The sequence below is a fragment of the Vulpes vulpes genome, chromosome 13, assembly GCF_048418805.1.
Source record: "Vulpes vulpes isolate BD-2025 chromosome 13, VulVul3, whole genome shotgun sequence".
Taxonomy (NCBI): Eukaryota; Metazoa; Chordata; class Mammalia; order Carnivora; family Canidae; genus Vulpes; species Vulpes vulpes.
In genome coordinates this window covers 90,921,072-90,941,675 of record NC_132792.1, presented here as the reverse complement: position 1 = coordinate 90,941,675, position 20,604 = coordinate 90,921,072, and the positions used below count along the sequence as shown (strand labels likewise).

The following is a 20,604-nucleotide window of genomic DNA, read 5'->3' as shown; positions in this document are numbered from 1 at the left end:
TTCTTTCTTTCAGATTTTATTTATTCATGAGAGACAGAGAGAGAGAGAGGCAGAGACACAGGCAGAGGCAGAAGCAGGCTCCATGCAGGGAGCCCGATGTGGGACTCGATCCTGGGGCCTCAGGATCACGCCCTGGGCCAAAGGCAAGAGCTAAACTGCTGGGCCACGGGGCCTGCCCACCCACAGAGTTTTTATCGAATTTGTAAAGACATACAATGTCATAGTAAGAAGCACTATAATGAAGAAGGGCTCTGAAATCATTTGGCCTGGTTTGAATCTAGCCTTAATAGTTCTGTGACATTGGTTAAGGTATTTTACTTCTCTGAGTTTCAGTTTACATATCTGTTAAATGTGGATAATACCTCATAAGGTTTTGTGTAAACCACATGAATTCTTACATTGTATGAAATCCTTAGGATACGGTATAGTAAGACATCAGTAAATATATGCTATATAAGCTATTAGTTACTACTCTCTTATTCTTAGCTTCAAACTTCTACAGCCATTCTTTTTCATTATATTCGCAAGTATGTGCCACTTTAAGGATTTATAAAATATCCATAGAGAAGGCAAAGACCACTGTCTTTTATAGCCTTAGGATAGAAGTTAGCATGTAATAGAAATTATCAGGTGGTAGATTGGCAGCTTAGAAAAATGTCATTTAAATGAAATGGAAGATAAAGAAGTACTATTTATAATGTTAATCTTAACCGAATTAATGGGACATGGACTTTGATTTTTCTCTAGGTCTTAGCACAGCCTAAACTTTTAAACTTCAATGTTAGGGAAATTTTAATTTTTGATAAGAAGCTTGCTGTTGCTTTCGTCCTAGGTTTTTATCCGCTGTTGTAGCTATTTTATACCCATACTGCCTTTGAGTCTGGTGTCAGTCTTTTGACGTACCCACTCTAATTTCTGTTAATGTCACATGCTCCTCCTCACTCCCCTAGCTTCTACTCCTATGGAAAAAATTACCAGTTGCTTTTCTGTTTCCAGTTAAGTTTTTACTGGTACAAAGGTGGATGTCATAGGATACAGGCTATGGAAGAAAAGAAAGGAAAGCCTAAAATTCTAAAACCGCTGAGTCTGCTGACCTGTCTCTTATGTTGTAGAGAAAAACAAACACAAAAAATTTATAAGCATGCCAGTTATGGATTATTGCTGTTAAGATAATATCAGATGATATGTTAGAGCCTGATGGACATCTTTTAAGGTAGATGAGGGTCTCCTTGAGATTGCATTTGAAATGAGGCTTGAATAATTAGGAGAAAACAGCCAAACAAAGATCTGGAGGAAGAGTACCCTAAATAGAAAGAACACCAGGAAAGACAGACTCTGAAATTATGATCAGCCTGTTCTGTTTGAGACAGAGGAAGGGGACAAGTGTGGTATATGAAGGGGAGAGTAGGAGGAAATGAAGTGAGAGTTCTAATTTGCCAGTATTCTTTATGATCTCACTCACCTTGCTACTGCCCTTCCTCCCACCCATTTTATATGGAAAAAGTTAAAGCTAACAAGTTGAAAGAGCAATATTAGGAAGCATATGTCCTTCACCAAATTTATTAGTTGTTAATGTTTTGTCACATTTGTTATCGTCTATCTAGATGCACGTACACATTCTCTTCCTAAATCATTTGAAATTATCTTCTTCACAAGGACATTCTCAACCATAATACGACTATCATATCTGAGGAATTTATCCTTGATTCAAAATATAAAATGTCCATAATCAGGTTTTTCCCCTTTTGTCATATCTCTCTGGATTCCTTTATTCTACAATAATTTGTCACATTTGTGTCTTTAACGATACTGGTTTTTGTTGTTGCTGTTGTTGTTTTTGTGGATTTCAGGCTAGTTGCAGAAAGGTCCACAGCCTGAATCTGAGTATTTCCTCAGCACTGTTCTTTTCCTCAGCATTTGATAAACATTTCCAAACTTACAGAAAAGTTTAAATTCTTCAGTGAATATCCAGATACTTATAACAACTTTCTACCATTGACCATTGCTTTCTCATGTTATCTATCCTATTAATCATCAGTTCAGGTTTTTTATTTTTTAAATTCAAAATAAATTACAGATATCTGTAAACTTTCTCTTAATGTTTAAAGTTTTGATACCATTATCTAGAGTCTGTTTTTTGAGGTAAAATTTACAGTGAAATGCTTACATCAGCATAAGCTTATCTTCTTTGAATTTATTTACTTTTTATGGACATGCAATTCATATACCATAAAATTCACCATATTAAAAGGTGTACAGTTCAGAAGTTTTAAGTTTAGTCACAAAGTTATGCAGCCATCACCACTAATTCCAGAACATTTCCATTACTCCAAAAGAAACCCTTACCCATTGTAGTCATTTCTGTGTCCCTTTACCTTCTCCCTCCCTCACTAATCACTAGTATATTTTAAATAGTTGTTGGTTTGATTTTTAGTTTTTGTTTTTGTTTTTTGTTTTTTGTTTTTAGGGATTACAATTAACATCTTACAATGCAGTTTGGATAAATACCAACTTACTTTAAGTAATATGTAAAAACTTTGCTTCTATATGGCTTCATTCCCCTCCCACTCTTTTGTTATTATTTTTATATAAATGACATCTTTATACATTGTAACTACATCAACATAGTTTTATAGTTACTGCTTTATGCACTTTTATCTAAGATAGAAGAATTGTAAAAAGGACAATCTTCAGTAACTATTTTGGGCAGATCTACTAGCAACAGATTCCTTTAGTTTTTGTTTATCTGGGAATGCCTTAACCTGTCCTTCATTTTTGAAGGTTGATAGGTTTTTTCTTTTAACACTTTGAAGATGTTAGCATATTGCCTTTGGTTCCATGGTTTCTGATAAAGAATCAGCTGAGTATCCCTTGTGTGTGACTAATCTCTCTGATTTCAAGATTCTTTTTGTCTGGCTTTTAATAGTTTTAATTCCAGTCCAAATCTACCTAATAGTTTGATATTGATGTGTCTAGGTTTGGATCTTTTTGAGTTCATTCTACTTGGTGGTTGTTGAACTTTTTGGATTTGTAGATTGTTTTTCATCACATTTGGGGAATTTTTTGGCTCTTATTTCTTCAGATAATCTTTCCTTCTTTGGCTCATGTTACCAATATATCAGTATACTTGATAGTGTTCTATATGTCTCTGAGGTTCTGTTCATTTTGCTTCATTCTTTTTTCTTTTTGTTCCTCAGACCGAGTCTCTCAATTGACCTCTATTTAAGTTCACTAATTCTCTCTTCTCCCAAATCAGATCTCCTCATGAGCCACTTAACTGAATTTTACCTTTCAGTTATTTTTTCTTTAAATAGCAGAACTTTCATTTGTTTTTTTAAAAAAAGGTAATTTCTATCTCTTGTTCTCTATTGGCTGAAACATTGTTACTGTTCTCATACTTCATTATTTACTTCATGATTTCTGTTCATCAAATGCATTTATTTATTTTTAGATGGCATTTTATTAATTTTTTTTTAAAGATTCTATTGATTTATTAATGAGAGACACAGAGAGAGAGGCAGAGACACAGGCAGAGGAAGAAGCAGGCTCCATGATCCTCGGTTTCCAGGATCATGCCCTGGGCTGAAGGCAAGCGCTAAACCGCTGAGCCACCCACGGATCCTCATTGAATGCATTTTAAAATAGCTGATTGAAACTTTTGTTTTGTACGTTCAGTGTCTGGGCTTTTTCTCATACAATTTCCGTAGTGCTGTTTTTCCTGTGTATGGGTTGTACTTTAATATTTTTGTCATGGCCCAATGTTTTTGTTGAGAATAAGACTATTTGAATAATAAAGTATGGCAGCTCTAGAAATCAAATTCATCCCTCTCCTCAGGGCTTGTTTGTTGCTTCTGGTTTTTGTTGTTGTTGTTGTTGTTTGTGTAGTTATCTCTCTAATTCTGTAATATCTGTATTATTATTATTTTTTTAAGATTTTAAAAAATTTATTTGAGAGAGAGCATGTATTGAGGGGTGGGGGTGGGGGAAGGAGAAGCAGATTCCCTGTTGAACAGGGAGCCTAATGTGGAGCTTAATCCCAGGACCCTGAGATCATGACCTGAGCTAAATGCAGACACTTAGCCAACTGAGCCACCTAGGCACTCTTGTAACATCTGTCTTCTTTATCTTGTGTTATCACTGAAATCATTATGTAACTTAGTGGTCAGCTAATAATTGGACATTTCCCTAAATGTCCTGAACCGTTAAGTCTTTCCAGCTTTTGTCAAGGGATTCTATCTGCATATTGGAGTATGTTTTTAATGCTCTTACAGGAACTTCCTGGCCAGGAAGTTTACAACTGTGTCTTAGTCTTTAGTTCTTGCTTGCACAGAACCTCAAAGTCAGCCAGAAATGAGAGATTAGGGCCTTCTGAATGCTTTCTTGAGCATGTATATAGCCCAGTAAATGAGTATGACCTTTTCTAGTCTCTTGAATATGCTGGAGCTTTTAAAAGTCACTATGGACCTCTCATTCTCCATCTTTTCCTTGTAAGTTTTTGGCCAGATTCTTATTTTCTCCTGATTATTTTCATTGCCTTAGTCAGCTGTGATCGTAAACAATTGCCACTGATTGTTTTTGACAAATGACCCGGTGAAAAAGTGGTTCATAATGATTAAGTTCTGAGTTAGGTGAAATAAAGACAAAGCCTACAAGTGGAGGTTCCTAGGGAATTGTCAGACAAATCTAATAATGACAATTGTATGAGGAAGGGGCTTTGGAGGAACTCCAGGGACTCTGGGGTGGCTGGTTTCCACCATCTATTACAAGGCTATCAGTTTTCAAGGCTTCTGTGGGGCTGTGAGAAGAAAATGGGACAGGGCATGTAAAAACACCACAGAGCTCACTGTTCTTACTGAGATTCAGCTGTGTATCTTGAGTAAACACATCTTGGATTGTTCCAAGCCTTGAAAATGTTGATTTTGACAGTGTTTTCAGATGTTCTCATTGCTTTTATCAATGAGCAGTTTTTCATAGATTCATACTCTACCATTATGGAAGTGTTTACTTTGTTAACTGATTTTTGACACATGCATTCACCTGTGTAATCCAAACCTCTATTGACATGTAGAACATTACAAGAATAGAAAAAGTGCTCATCATTACTCAGGCTCTATTATAATCATTGTCTTAGAAGTTAAATTAGATCCCTAGAACGTGTGTTCACTTAATTATTTTGTGGAAGAAAGAAGTAACACATTAGGTCTGCTGGGTGGTCTTAATTCAGATGTGTTAGATTAGAGCTACTTTCTGCACTTTCAACTTGCTCAGCAATTACAAGGTTCTCAATTTAGGGAGCTAATTGTTTTGGAAAATAAAAATAGCATGCCACATGGCTCACTTCCCTTGCCATTTTTTAGGCTATAGAAATGGACCCTCGACAGGATTTACCCTAATTTTCCTAAAGAAAAAACTCCTTTGTCTTCAGTATATTTCTGCTAATTAAGATGAACTTTCATTTACTTTGATATTTGTGCTGTTTGAATTCAGAGGGTGAGTATGTAATATTTAGGCATCCTACTTTAATTTGGTTATTTTCATTGTGTCACACAGATTTATTCCAGAAGCTCTAATAGGAATCTGGCCATTTGTCAGTTATGTTGAAGGTGAATCTTTCTTTATTGTGGGGTTATTCCCTTTGGTAGATTTGAGACCGTGAGATATAAATATACATATGTAGTCACTCTACCCTATTTCCTGGCAACCACTTATATTATTTTTAGTTTCTTTTACTAATTTGATTACCTCTCCTATTCCTTTATTTTTCTTCCAACCCCTTTTGTGATTTGTTTCCTTGCAGATTTTCTCTCTTCTAATGGAATACTCTTACTTCAAAAGATATAGTGTCATTTTACATGTATCAAGAATATGAACGAGGTATTTTTTGAAATTCTTTTGTACTGTGATGTGAATTTATTCCTGAGGGAAGTGATTTTCTAAATTCTCCAGAATATTGCTTCTATAATGCAAAATTTATCTTAACGTCTTAGATTATTTTCCTCTTTTGCTTACCTTTATGAAGGGGTATTTACATAAGCCTTGAATGTGAATATAGGAAACTTTGTGGACTTATTTACAGAAGTCTGGAACCTACTAGAGGTTTGTATTCTCAACCTTTTTTTGCCATGATAGAGTTTTTGTTTAGGTTAGGTTTGCATGGATGGTTTGGGTTGAAAGGAGACTTATTTCCTGGTGACTATGTCCATTCCTTCTCAGTGAACAGAATTTCTTAGTTTTGAATCAATTTAAGTATGTGTGTGTTGTTTTATCTCTCAGCTCCTCTCTCTCTAAACTTTTGTATACTTCCCATATATGTTTTAAGATATATTTGGGGGGGCAGCAGGTATTTTCAGCCTCTTTCCTAGTATTGCCATAGTAATTAAAGTCTTAGAACCCATTTACTTTTTCTTAAAGATTTTATTTTTAAGTTACCTCTTCAGCCTACGTGGAGCATGAACTCACAACCTCAAAAGCGAGAGTTGCGTGCTTCAGGTGCTCTGACTCATTTTTTATTTTTCTTAATAGATGTAAGGTTCATAGAATTTGATTAATTACAAGTTTTGGTTTATAACAGTTCATCAGTTCAGGCATTGAATTTTTTAAGGTTTATTTATTGAAAAATTTAACAAGCTGAATAACCAGAATTTACCACCCAAGCCAATGAGTAGCACATTTTCTGTAACTTATATCCTTGTGCTCCCTTATTTTCGTTTTTCTTCCCACCAAAGTTAATCACTATATTGAATTGTTTTTATTTTTTTAGAAAACCTAGTTTTGTTTGTTTTTTGATGCTGCAAAAAACAATAGTCATAATATTTGCAGTTCTATGAGGGACTTGTATTTTCACTTAGTATTAGATTACTAAGAGTTTAACTTTGTGTGGGTTTGTAGTTTATTCTTTTTCATAATCATTAATATTCTTTTGCATATACTTAAATCATATATCCAGTCTCCAGTCAGTGAGCATTTGGATTCTCCTATCACAGTTATTAGCATTATGAGTAGTATACTATTGTCCTATAAGTTGTATGATTGTTTGTGCATGTGTGTGTATAACTGTTATGTAGTGCTATATATGTTTGCCAGTCCAAATCTACCTAAGTTCTTAGATACTAGAAGGGAATTTGTGGGTTATGAAGATGAAAGTTTCAATATACAAGGTAATGGCAAATTGTTCTTGTTGTTTTAGAGATTTTATTCATTTAGAGAGAGAGAATGAACTAGAGGGAGAGAGAGCACAAGCCTGGGACATGCAGGGAGGATCAGGGGGAGAGGGAGAAGCAGACTTCCTGATGAGCAGGGAGCCTGACTCAGGGCTCAATCCTGGGATTCTGGTATCATGTCCTGAGTCAAAGGCAGATGCTTAACCAAATAAGCCACCCAGGCTCCCTGGCAAATTGTTTTCTAGTGTGATTATATTTATTTATTCATACTTCCATCACTTACAAAAGTTTGAGTTTTTTTTTCTTTTTTGAAAGTTTGAGTTTTTAAACTCACTTATGAAGCCATTCGAGTCTATTAAGCTTCTTGCAGGAGGAATTTTTAACTATTGCTTTGATTTCTTTAATAGAATTAATAGGAATATTTAGGCTATTATTTACTTACTTTTGGTAAGTTATATTTTACTCAGTCCATTTCATTAATTTTCAAGTTTATTAGTGTATAGTTATTGGTAATGCTTTCAAAGAAACAATGTTTGCTTCAATAAATTAAAAAAAATGTTTTCTGGTTTCAAATTCTTTGATTTCTGCTCTATATCCTTCTTGCTTTGGATTTATTTTAGCTTTTTTTGTAGTGTCTTGAGTTGTGGAAGTTTAGATAAATCTCAAATAATCTAAGATGAATACTTTCTGCTATAAATTTACTTTTTCTCTTTATTATTATTCTTTTTTAAAGATTTTATTTTATTTATTCATGAGAGACACAGAGAGAGAGAGGCAGAGACACAGGCAGAGGGAGAAGCAGGCTCCATGCAGGGAACCCGACATGGGACTCCATCATGGGTCTCCAGGATCACGCCCTGGGCTAAAGGCGGCACTAAACTGGGCCATCAGGGCTCCCCTTATTATTATTTTTTGAGAGAGGGAGGTGGGGGAGGGGCAGAGGAATAGGGAGAGGGAGAATCTTAAAACAGGCCTCAAGCCCAGTGTGGAGCCTGATGCAAGGTTTGGTCTCACAGCCCTGAAGTATGACTGGAGCTGGAATTAAGGTCAGATGCTTAACTGACTGAGCCCCTTAACCCAGGTGCCCCTAAAATTTTCTTTTAAGAACTACTTTTACCACATCTCACAAGTTTTGATAATACTATATATTGATTTTCCTAGAGTTTGGTGTATTTTTTATTTCCTTTGCAACTTGTTCTTTGATCTATAGATTGTTTTAGGAATTTTACTCAATTTCCAAGTGTTCTTAACATACTTTCACTTTGTCTTTATGTTGATGTCTAGTTTGATTTTATTATGGTTAAAGAACATACTCTATATATACTCTTTGAAATGTGTCAAGATTTGTTTTGTGCTCCAAAATATCTGTTTTGGGGAATTTTCTGTGTTTCCTAGAAAAGAATATGTATTCTGCTGTAGTTGGGAGGAGTGTTCTGTAAATGTCAGTTTGATTCCATTGGTCGGTGATGTTGTTTAGTTCTTTTCTGGGATGCAGGTGTCACAGCGTTTCATTGCATCTGCATCTTTGGGGTAAATCCCCAGCAGTGCAATTACTGGGTCATAGAGCAGATCTACTTTTAACTCTTTGAGGAACCTCCACACAGTTTTCCAGAGTGGCTGTACCAGTTCACATTCCCACCAACAGTGCAAGAAGATTCGCCTTTCTCCACATCCTCTCCAACATTTGTTGTTTCCTGTCTTGTTAATTTTCCCCATTCTCACTGGTGTGAGGTGGTATCTCATTGTGGTTTTGATTTGTATTTCCCTGATGGCCAGTGATGTGGAGCATTTTATCATATGCTTCTTGGCCATGTCTATGCCTTCCTCTGTGAAGTTTCTGTTCATGTCTTCTGCCCATTTCATGATTGGATTGTTTGTTTCTTTGGTGTTGAGTTTAATAAGTTCTTTATAGATCTTGGATACTAGTCCTTTATCTGAGGGGTCATTTGCAAATATCTTCTCCCATTCTGTAGGTAGTCTTTTAGTTTTGTGGACTGTTTCTTTTGCTGTGCAGAAGCTTTGTATCTTGATGAAGTCCCAATTATTCATTTTTGCTTTTGTTTCCCTTGCCTTCATGTATGTATCTTGCAAGAAGTTACTGTGGTCAAGTTCAAAAAGGGTGTTGCCTGTGTTTTCCTCTAGGATTTTGATGGAATCTTGTCTTACACTTAGATCTTTCATCCATTTTGAGTTTATCTTTGTGTCTGGTGTAAGAGAATGGTCTAGTTCCATTCTTCTTCATGTGGCTGTCCAATTTTCCCAGCACCATTTATTGAAGAGACTGTCTTTTTTCCAGTGGATAGTCTTTCCTGCTTTGTCGAATATTAGTTTACCATAAAGTTGAGGGTCCACTTCTGGATTGTCTATTCTGTTCCATTGATCTGTGTCTGTTTTTGTGCCAGTACCACACTGTCTTGATGACCACAGCTTTGTAATACAACCTGAAATCTGGCATTGTGATGCCCCCAGCTATGGTTTTCTTTTTTAATATTCCCCTGGCTATTTGGGGTCTTTTCTGATTCTACACAAAGCTTAAGATGATTTGTTCCAACTCTCTAAAGAAGTCCGTTGTATTTTAATAGGGATTGCATTAAATGTGTAAATTGCCCTGGGTAACATTGACATTTTCACAATATTAATTCTTCCAATCTATGAGCATGGAAAATTTTTCCATCTCTTTGTGTCTTCCTCAATTTCTTTCAGAAGTGTTCTGTAGTTTTTAGGGTATAGATCCTTTACCTCTTTGGTTAGGTTTAATCCTAGGTATCTTATGCTTTTGGGTGCAATTGTAAATGGGTGCAATTAATTTACAATTGATTAATCAATCAAGAAATTGATTCCTTAATTTCTCTTTCTTCAGTCCCATTGTTAGTGCATAGAAATGCCACTGATTTCTGGGCATTGATTTTGTATCCTGCCACACTGCTGTATGAGTTCCAGCAATCTTGTGGTGGAGTCTTTTGGGTTTTCTATGTAGAGTATCATGTCATCAGCGAAGAGGGAGAGTTTGACTTCTTCCTTGCCAATTTGAATGCCTTTTATTTCTTTTTGTTGCCTGATTGCTGAGGCTAGGACTTCCAGTACTATGTTGAATAGCAGTGGTGAGAGTGGACATCCCTGTCTTGTTCCTGATCTTAGGGGAAAGGCTCCCAGTGTTTCCCCATTGAGAATGATATATGCTGTGGGTTTTTCATAGATGGCTTTTAAGATGTTGAGGAATGTTCCCTCTATCCCTACACTCTGAAGAGTTTTGATCAGGAATGGATGCTGTATTTTGTCAAATGCTTTCTCTGCATCTATTGAGAGGATCATATGGTTCTTGTTTTTTCTCTTGCTGATATGATCAATCACATTGATTGCTTTATGAGTGTTGAACCAGCCTTGCATCCCGGGAAGAAATCCCACTTGGTCATGGTGAATAATCTTCTTAATATATTGTTGGATCCTATTGGCTAGTATCTTGTTGAGAATTTTTTGCATCTGTGTTCATCAGGAATATTTGGTGGGGTCTTTGTCTGGTTTTGGAATTAAGGTGATGCTGGCCTCATAGAATGAGTTTGGAAGTACTCCATCTCTTTCTTTCCAAACAGCTTTAGTAGAATAGGTATGGTTTCTTCTTTAAACATTTGATAGAATTCCTCTAGGAAGCCATCTGGCCCTGGACTTTTGTGTCTTGGGAGGTTTTTGATGACTGCTTCAATTTCCTCCCTAGTTATCGGCCTGTTCAGGTTTTCTATTTCCTCCTGTTCCAGTTTTGGTAGTTTGTGGTTTTCAAGAAATGTGTCCGTTTCTTCTAGATTGCCTAATTTATTAGTGTATAGCTGCTCATAATAAGGTTTTAAAATCGTTTGTATTTCCTTGGTATTGGTGGTGATCTCTCCTTTTCATGATTTTATTAATTTGAATCTTCTCTCTCTTCTTTTTAATAAGGCTGGCTAATGGTTTATCTCTCTTATTAATTCTTTCAAAGAACCAACTCCTGGTTTTGTTGATGTGTTCCACAGTTCTTCTGGTCTCGATTTCCTTGAGTTCTGCTCCGAATCTTTATTAATTCTCTTCTTCTGCTGGGTGTAGAATCTATTTGCTGTTTTTTTCTCCAGCTCCTTTAGGTGCAAGGTTAGCTTTTGTATTTGAGTTGTTTCCAGTTTTTGGATGAATGCTTGTATTGTGATGTATTTCCCCCTCAGGATGGCTTTTGCTGTATCCCAAAGATTTTGAACGGTTGTATCTTCATTTATATTAGTTTTCATGAATCTTTTTAATTCTTCTCTAATTTCCTGGTTGACTATTTCATCTTTTAGCAGGATGGTCCTCAACCTCCACGTGTTTGAAATCCTTCCAAACTTCTTGTGATTTAGGTCAAAATTCAAAGCATTATGGTCTGTAAATATGCAGGGTACGATCCCAGTCTTTTGATATCGGTTAAGACCTGATTTGTGACCCAGTATGTGGTCTATTCTGGTGAAAGTTCCATGTGCACTTGAGAAGAATGTGTATTCATTTGCGTTTGGACGTAAAGTTCTGTAAATATCTGTGAAATTCATCTGGTCCAGTTTGTCAGTTAAAGCTCTTGTTTCTTTGCAGATGTTGTGTTTAGAAGATCTGTCAATTGTAGAAAGTGCTATGTTCAGGTCACCAAGAATAAGTGTATTATTATCTAAGTATGTCTTTGGTTATTAATTGATATACTTGGCAGCTCCCACATTTAGGGCATAAATATTCATGATTGTTAGGTCCTCTTGTTGGATAGATCCTTTAAGTATGATATAGTGTCCCTCTTCATCTCTTACTACAGTCTTTGGGATAAACTTTAATTTATATAAGGATGGCTACCCCTGCTTTCTTTTGAGGACCATTTGAATGGTAAATGGTTCTCCAACCTTTTATTTTCAGGCTGTAGGTGTCCTTACGTCTAAAATGAGTGTCTTGTAGACAGCAAATAGATGGGTCTTGCTTTTTTATCCAGTCTGAAACCCTGTGCCTTTTGATGAGGTCATTAAGCCCATTCATGTTGTTACTATTGAAAGAATTTATGAATTTATGAATTTAGTGTCATCATGATACCTATTCAGTCCCTGTTTTTGTGGATTGTTTCCTTGGACTTCCTCTTTCTTTTACAGAGTCCCCCTTAATATTTCTTGCAGAGCTGGTTTGGTGGTCACATATTCTTTCAGTTTCTGCCTATCTTGGATGCTCTTTATCTCTCCTTCTGTTCTGAATGAGAGCCTTGCTGGATAAAGTATTCTTCGCTGCATGTTCTTGTCATTTAGGACCCTAAATATATTCTGCCAGCCCTTTCTGGCCTGCCAGGTCTTTGTGGAGAGGTCTGCTGTTAACGTAATACTTCTCCCCTTAAAGGTTAGGGATTTCTTGTCTCTTGCTGCTTTAAGGATCTTCTCTTTATCTTTGGAATTTGCAAGTTTCACTATTAAATGTCAGGTGTTGAGTGGTTTTTATTGATTTTAGGGGGGTCTGTCTATCTCCTGGATCTGAATGCCTGTTTCCCTTCCCAAGTTAGGGAAGTTCTCAGCTATGATTTGTTCAAATACACTTTCTGGTCCTCTGTCTCTTTCGGTGCCCTCTGGAACCCCAATTAAACGTAGATTTTTACTTTGAGGCTGTCACTTATTTCCCTTAACTTATCCTTGTGATCTTTTCATTGTCTCTTTTTTCCTTAGCTTCCTTCCTTGCCATCAACTTGTCTTCTATGTCACTCAGTCATTCTTCTACTTCGTTAATCCTCATTGCTAGGACCTCCAGTTTGGATTACAGCTCTTTTAATTGATGTTTAATTTCGCCTGATTAGATCTAAATTCTGCAGTCCTGAAGTCTCTTGAATCCTTTATGCTTTTTTCTAGAGCCACCAGTAGCTTTATAATTGTGCTTCTGAATTGGCTTTCTGACATTTAATTGTAATCCGAATTTTGTAACTCTGAGGGAGAGAGTACTGTTTCTGATTCTTTCTTTTGTGGTGCGTTATTCCTTCTAGTCATTTTGCTCAGTGCAGATTGGCCAAAAACAAGTTGTACTGGAAAAAGGAGAAAGAGATAAAAAAGGGGGGGGGGTTGACAAACAGAAAACAAAAAATAAGAGGGAGTATCCTCTGATTCTATATACTGTAAATCCCTCGACTTCCCCTGGAACTTTCCAGGGCTGCTTGGTCAATAACTTGCTTTTTTCCCTTGTCCTTCTAGCTGGCCTTCTGTGGGAGGGGCCTGCTGTGGTGATTCTCAGGTTGTGCACCTGGGGGGAGCTGCCCCGTCCCCTGCCAGGTGCATGGCTCAGTGGGAGCTGTTTATCCTGTGATGCCCCTGCTCAGTCCCAGGTACAAGGTGACACCAGTAGAAACAACAACAGTGGCGGCGACCAGCTCTCCGGCTCTGGAGTCAGCACCTGCAGTAACTACTGCAGCTCCCGGTCCGCAGGGGCCTGGATGCTCCAGGAGTAGGGGGCACTGATCTGTACAGCTCGGGGCCACCCGGCAGCAGGAGGGTCCTTGCTGCCCTATGTCCTCTCGGCCTCCTCCTGTCCAGGGGGAGCGCTGGATGTTGGATTGTGTCCCCCGGCACCCTTGGGTCCACGGCCTGCACTGCTGGAATCATGCTCCTGGGACTGTGCAGCCTCCTCCCCACAGAGCCACTACCTGAGCCACCCCACCTGAGCTGCTCCCGGGGGCCACGCCGAGCTTGCACTCCAGCCGTTTAGGGAGCTCGGCCCGTGGTGTGCAGCACGCTTTCCCGCGCAGTTCCTCTGTTAGTGCCCCTGGGAGCCTGAGGGCGTCCCTACCTCCTGTAATCCTGCCCGAGTTCCCTGGGGGTGCCTTTCCATCCGGGAAGATTGGTGTTTCTGCTTCTCCTGGCCTGGGGTTTCCTGCCCTCAGGGCGCTCGCTGCCCGGCCTTTGCCCGGCTCCTTGCAGGGCCCCTACCCCTGTGATGCTTTTTTATTTCTTTATTTTTTTCCTGTCTTCCTACCTTGATAGAAGCGTGAACTCTTCACACTGTAGCATTCCAGCTGTTCTCTCTTTAAATCTCAGGCTGAATTCGTAGGTTTTCAGGGTGATATGAAAGTTATCTAGGTAAGAAAAAAAAGAAAAAAAGAAAGTTATCTAGGTAAGTTGGTGGGGATAGGTGACTTGGGGACCCTACTCTTCCGCCATCTTGCCCCCCCCTCTCTACTATTTTCTTTATAAAGTGATTTTGAGTATTTTTTTGTTTGGTGTGTATGTGTGTGTGTGTGCGCGCGCGTGCTTGTGCAGGCAATACTGTATTCATACAAAACGTTATATGTACTAATAAAGCTATTTTACCACTTAAAGTAATTTGAAAGTGAAATATTACCAAATTATTTAGGTTCCTTTACTCTCCCCATTTATAATTTAGTGTTCTTTGTTTTTTAAAAGATTTTATTCATTTAAGAGAGAGAGAGAGCATGACCAGGGAGTGGGGAGGCGTTAGAGGAAGAGGGAGAAGCAGACTCCTGGGAGCCTGATGTGGGACTCCATCCTGGGACCCCTGGGATCCTAAGGCAGATGCTTGACCAACTGAGCCACCCAGGCATCCTATAATTTAATTTTCTTAAGTATTACCTCTATACACATTGAAAACCATATCAAATAGGGATATTTTGATTTTAGCAGTCTAAATTAATTTTAAAAACTCAAGAGGAGAAGAGTGGTCTGTTTAATTTATCCATGTATTTGTTTTATTGCTTTTCTTCATTTCCTGGTAATAATCTTTTATCAGCATTTTTTTTAAGACTTTATTTATTTATTCATGGCAGACACAGAGAGAGGCATTGACACAAGCAGAGGGAGAACCAGGCTCCATGCAGGGAGCCCGATGTGGGACTTAATCCCGGGTCTCTAGGATCACACCCTGGGCCGAAGGCGGCGCTAAACCACTGGGCCACCGGGGCTGCCCAATCTTTTATCGACATTGATGTTAATATAGTTACTCCAGCTTTCTTTACATTAGTGTTAAGAATGCTAACTCTTTTTCCAACTTTTTAACCTATTATTTTATATTAGCATTTACATGTGTCTTAAATTTCAATTTCTGCCTTTTATTTGGGGTGTTTGGATCAGTTACATAACTTTAATTATTGCTGTTTGTTCCTGGCTTTTTTATTTCTACCTTACTTCAAATTGAGTATTTTGCATGTAATTCTATTTTATAGCTTTGTTGGCTTACTAGTTGTTACTCTTGTTCTACTGAGAATTTTAGGAATCAAAGTATGTGTCTTTAATTTGTCATAGTCTATCTCAAGTACTATTATACCACCTGACATAGAATATTAGTATATCACAACAGCATTATACATGCCATTTTTCCCGTCTTGATCTTTTGTTGTTACACATTTTACATTGATATTTATTAAATATTGAACTGTATTCTGGTTTTCCTTTTTTTTTTTTTAAGATTTTATTTATTTATTCATGATAGACAGAGAGAGAGAGGCAGAGACACAGGCAGAGGGAGAAGCAGGCTCCATGCCAGGAGCCTGACACGGGACTCGATCGCCGGACTCCAGGATCGCGCCCTGGGCCAAAGGCAGGCACCAAACCGCTGAGCCACCCAGGGATCCCTCTGGTTTTCCTTTAAACAAGATTCCTTTCCTCTAGTTAATTGATACGTCATTACCTTATGTATTTACCCTTTCTTTCTTTTTGGTGAGAGTATTTTTAAGTTTTACTCGCTTAGCAGATACGCATTATACACTAATATTAGTGACTAGATCCTCAGGCTTTACTCATCTCATACCTGAGAGTTTTTGTTCTTTTATAACCTCTCCCTTTTTCCTGCACTCCCCAGTTTCTGTCAACCAATATTTGTAGCTTTTTACATTTTCTCTCTCTTTCTTCTAGAACTACACTTTTGTGAGGTATTTTCCTTTAGTCCATCATGTCGTTTATACCCATTTTGATATTTTCTGTTCCTTTTCTTTTTTTTGTTTTTATTTCTTATGGGTAAGTTCTTTGAATATATGTCTTTGTATTCCCTAATTCTTGTTAGCTATGCCACGTCTGGTCTTCTGCTTTTACATTGAGTGTATTAGGGGTTCTGGCCTCACCCCTAATTGTTTATATCTGATACTGGGAAATGATGTCCCTGGAGAGCTAGCCTGTATTTTGGGAGACTAGGGATGCCTAATCTCCAGAGTGTTGTTAATGGTGCCAACAAGAGGTTCTTTTGTCATAATACATGGAAATAAGATTGTCTTTGCTGTAATTCCTATATTCTTCAGAGAATATTTTTATAAGTTTTGAAGCAGTAAACAATTTTGAAGAATAACAGCAGGATATATATTCTTTAGACAGTAGATATTTATTTGGTCTTGTTTGCTGAAAGAGTTTATGATTTAGTAGGATGGGCCCTAGAATGTGGATTTCTTGAGTTTTTTGCTGCTGCTGATAACACAGCTGGTCTGGGGAATACATTTTGAGAACCACTGGATTAGATGATATCTTGACATTGGGCTGTGATTCTTTTACCTTGATTAGGGGTGTTGTTTAGCGTGGGAATCATTTTATTAGCTCTTAATAAAAGTCCTGTAACAATTTCCTTTGGTGCCTAAGTTAGGTAGCTTTTTTAAATTCACTGCATTATGTTTTATTTTAGTGATCATTCAGGATATGTTCGTCCAGTACCGGTGCCACGCAGTTTAAATAGTGATATTTCCTATTTTGGTGTTGGGGGCAAACAAGCTGTTTTCTTTGTTGGACAATCAGCCAGAGTAAGTAAAAAGATTTCTTATAAATGAAAGTTGATTAAAAATATTTTGAGGTTGATGCTGTTTAAATGTGTTAACCAGCTTAACTTTTAGTTAGGAATTTTTAAAAGTACTTTTAAATATTTAACAGATGATAAGCAAACCTGCAGATTCCCAAGATGTTCATGAACTTGTACTTTCTAAAGAAGATTTTGAGAAGAAGGAGAAAAATAAAGAGGCAATATATAGTGGCTATATCAGAAACAGAAAGGTATGATACATTTTTAACTTATTATAAAGTTGTTAGGTTGGACATAGAGATTTTTTTTTTCAATTTCTATCTGAGATACTTAAACTATTGCTTTAAAAACTCAAAGTATGGCATTTTCAAATTACGTTAATTTTCATTCTTTTTCCTTTAGTCAAGTGAATAGCAAAAGTGACTATTTACATGCTTTTTCAGGCTGAAAGTCTTCAGACAGCAACTTATTTCATAAATCTAGCTTCCTGGAAATTGCTCATAAGATTGTAAACTTTTTTCCTTCACTGAGATTGAATTTTAAAATCTTTTTTGGTCTAACAATTTCAAATTAGAATAGTAAGTGTTTATAGGATAATGGGCTTTTAGGAAATCAGAGCTCCAGAGAAATGAATAATTTCTGTTAGAAATTTGCATTCAGATTCTAATATCAATGAGCAGAATGTTAACAAATTAGTGTCGTGGTGGTGAGTATATTATATTTATTATTTTATTCAACTTTTCTCACTTGAAACATTTTAGAATTTTTTTTAAATCTTTAAAAAAATTTATTTTTAAATAGGCTCAATGCCCAATGTGTGGGACTTGAATTGATGACACTGAGATTAAGAGTCATGTGCTGTACTTACTGAGCCAGCCAGGAGCCCCTAAAGTCTTTATTTATTTTAAAGTAATTTTTAATTTTGTAAATTCTTTTCTGGTTCTAAAACAAATTATAAAAATGTACGGGAAACTTAAGTAAATGTATAGGAAACTTAAATAAAAATTATCTCATTCTGGGAAGATATATCTAATTGACTAGTAGAAATTCTAGTCTAATTTTTCTATTATTTGTTTACAGGGGTTTTTTGTATTCTTTTTAATTCCAATGTTAACATTACAGTGTTACATGTTAGTTTCAGGTGTGCAATATAGGGATTCAGCAATTCCATATATTACTCGGTGTTCAAAGTTAAGCATACACTTAACCTGAAACTGACATAACATTATGTGTTAATGTTAACTACATTGGAATTAAAACCTCCTTATTGGCATCTTAAGTTGCGGGGGGGGCGGGGGTATCTACTCTTAATCTCCTTCATATACTTACTTTTTAAAAATATATATTTTCATTTTGAGTCCACATTTTCTAACATTTTGAATATTTCTTCATTTTGTAAAATATTTTCATGTACAGACACTTAATAGCTTCATAGTACTTTGTACTCTATTGAGCATTTAACTTATTTAAAGGATTTTGTTCTAATTATGAAGGCACTGCTATGAATGTCTTTGCATAGCATTTTGCACAAATTATTTTTTTCTTTATACAGATTATAGAATTTTAATAGTGTGACAATGAATTTGAACTTTTTAAATGTTCATGGTGTAGATTACAAATTGCTTTTGAAAAGGTTAAACCCAAATCAAATATATTTCCCAAAACAGTATATGGAAGTGCCTATCTGTTAATTTCCTTATTTTTAAAGAGTGGAGTGGAGAGGAAGGCAGCAAATGCCAGCAATTAGGTGAAAATAATACCTTTTCTTTATAATTGGGTGAATTTTTTTCGTGATTACAAGCCACTTTTATTTTCTATATAACTTAACATTCTCCTCTGTACAGGAGAGTTCTTCATTTAGCTCATCCCACTTTTTCTTTTTTTAAATGTGTTGCATTTATTACACAATTTACTTATATTTACATACTATTCCATCTTTTTCATCTTATGGTACCATCACAAAGCTCTATTTGTAGAAATATTTGTCATGTTAAAACTGGTGAAAAATATGAATTGAGAATTTAAGTCATTTTAAAAACTTTATATGTATGATAAAATTTGGATAGAACTAATTAATGTCTCTCTTAGGTCATCATTTCTGCCATATTTTTCCCGTGATTTGTGGTTAATTTGTCTTTTTTTTTTAACATTTTATTTATTTATTCATGAGAGACACAAAGGGCAGGGGGCAGAAACACAGGCAGAGGGAGAAGCAGGCTCCATGCAGGGAGCCCTACATGGGACTCGATCCCGGGTCTCTAGGATCAGGCCCTGGGCTGAAGGCAGCGCTAAACCGCTGAGCCACCTGGGCTGCCCTAATTTGTCTTAAGAAACATATCATGGGTCCTAATAGGCCCCAGGTCCTTTTCTTTTTCTGACCAGTCTTTTTCAGCCTACTTTTTGGTTTCTCCAACTCTTATACACAGTCTTATGTATAGAGTTGGTGGCTCTTGATTTACAACCAGGAGTTTTTCTTTTTCTAGACTGTAATATTTTTGCTTATATATATTCTTTTTTCTAGAGTGTAATATATATGCATATATATATATACATATATATAGATATATATAGGAACTACTTAATACCAGTAGTTCTCAAATCTGTATTTCTTGTCAAGACTTTTAAGATTGAGACACTGAATCAGGCTGGACTCCATTGAGGAATGGAGGAATGAGGAAATAAATCATTTTAGACACTTCAAACAGAAAAGAATTTAATAAAGGGAATTAGATGCTTGCATAATTGTTAGAAGGGTAGGAATGAACTCTTGGCTCAACCTCATTGAAGGATATTGGTAGACTCCAAATTCACCTTCAAGGGATGCTGCAGCATCTGCTATAATCACATAGGTGGAGGACCACCACTGGATCAGGAATTTAGAAACACTGCCTTATCTGTGATCCAGGAGTTGGAAAGGCCTTGCTGGCACAGTTGCTCCAACACCAAAATACAGACCTGGCTATATAACTGGTGCTGTATCCGGCTAACACTTCAAGCCAGAACCTGGATACTGGTCGTTCAAGTACCTTGCATGATGACAAAACATTCAAGAAATCTCATCAGATGGCCTTTGTCTCATTTTCCTCTTCTAAATCTTTGGCTTCTACATCTATTTGGTGAAACCTATTTTGCATTCAGAACCTAAAGTGTAAGAGACCCTGAAAAGTAGACATTTGGCTTTCCATTCTCTGCCCCCAAGGAAGGAACAATAAAAGGGGGATGAATGGGTGCTGAATACCACATGATCATATATGGTACATTCATTTCCAGTTTCAGTTAGATGCCTTTCCCAGATGTTCCATAAATAACTCACTTTTGGTACATCTGAAATAAAATATTATCTACAGACCTTTCCTGTTCTTTGTTCTTCTCCACTTTTCTACCAACTACCTTTGTGCAATTAACAGCATCCTCTGGCCAAGTAGTTAGTAATTGTAATCCTTGTTAATCATTCACCATTCAATTCTGTCTTTTAAAATAGTTTTTTTTTTAAAATCTATCCTCTCTTCCATCCGTTTTCACTGTTTGATTCAGCCTTTCCAAACTCACTTTTTATCATGTATTTATCATCTACTTTAAACTACCTTGTTTGCCTTATACTCAAATCCTGCATGTTCTCATTGGGCTAGAATGTTCTAGTCATGTGCTAGGTAAATGTCACTCCTTTGTTAACTCTGTTGCTCTTGGTATATATCTTTAAAATGGCACATTGTTT

General features: G+C 36.7%; 1 protein-coding gene across 3 annotated transcripts in view; it reads left to right on the top strand.

Moving 5' to 3' along the window:
• The window catches only part of SMCHD1 (structural maintenance of chromosomes flexible hinge domain containing 1), a 214,707-nt gene that overhangs the window by 15,662 nt on the left and 178,441 nt on the right, over positions 1–20,604 (top strand). For all 3 annotated transcript variants that reach the window (XM_072735040.1, XM_072735041.1, XM_026005880.2), the window contains 2 exons: positions 16,779–16,893; positions 17,021–17,140. In XM_072735040.1, coding sequence (XP_072591141.1) covers positions 16,779–16,893; positions 17,021–17,140 — 235 coding nt within the window. The remainder of the gene's footprint in view (positions 1–16,778; positions 16,894–17,020; positions 17,141–20,604) is intronic.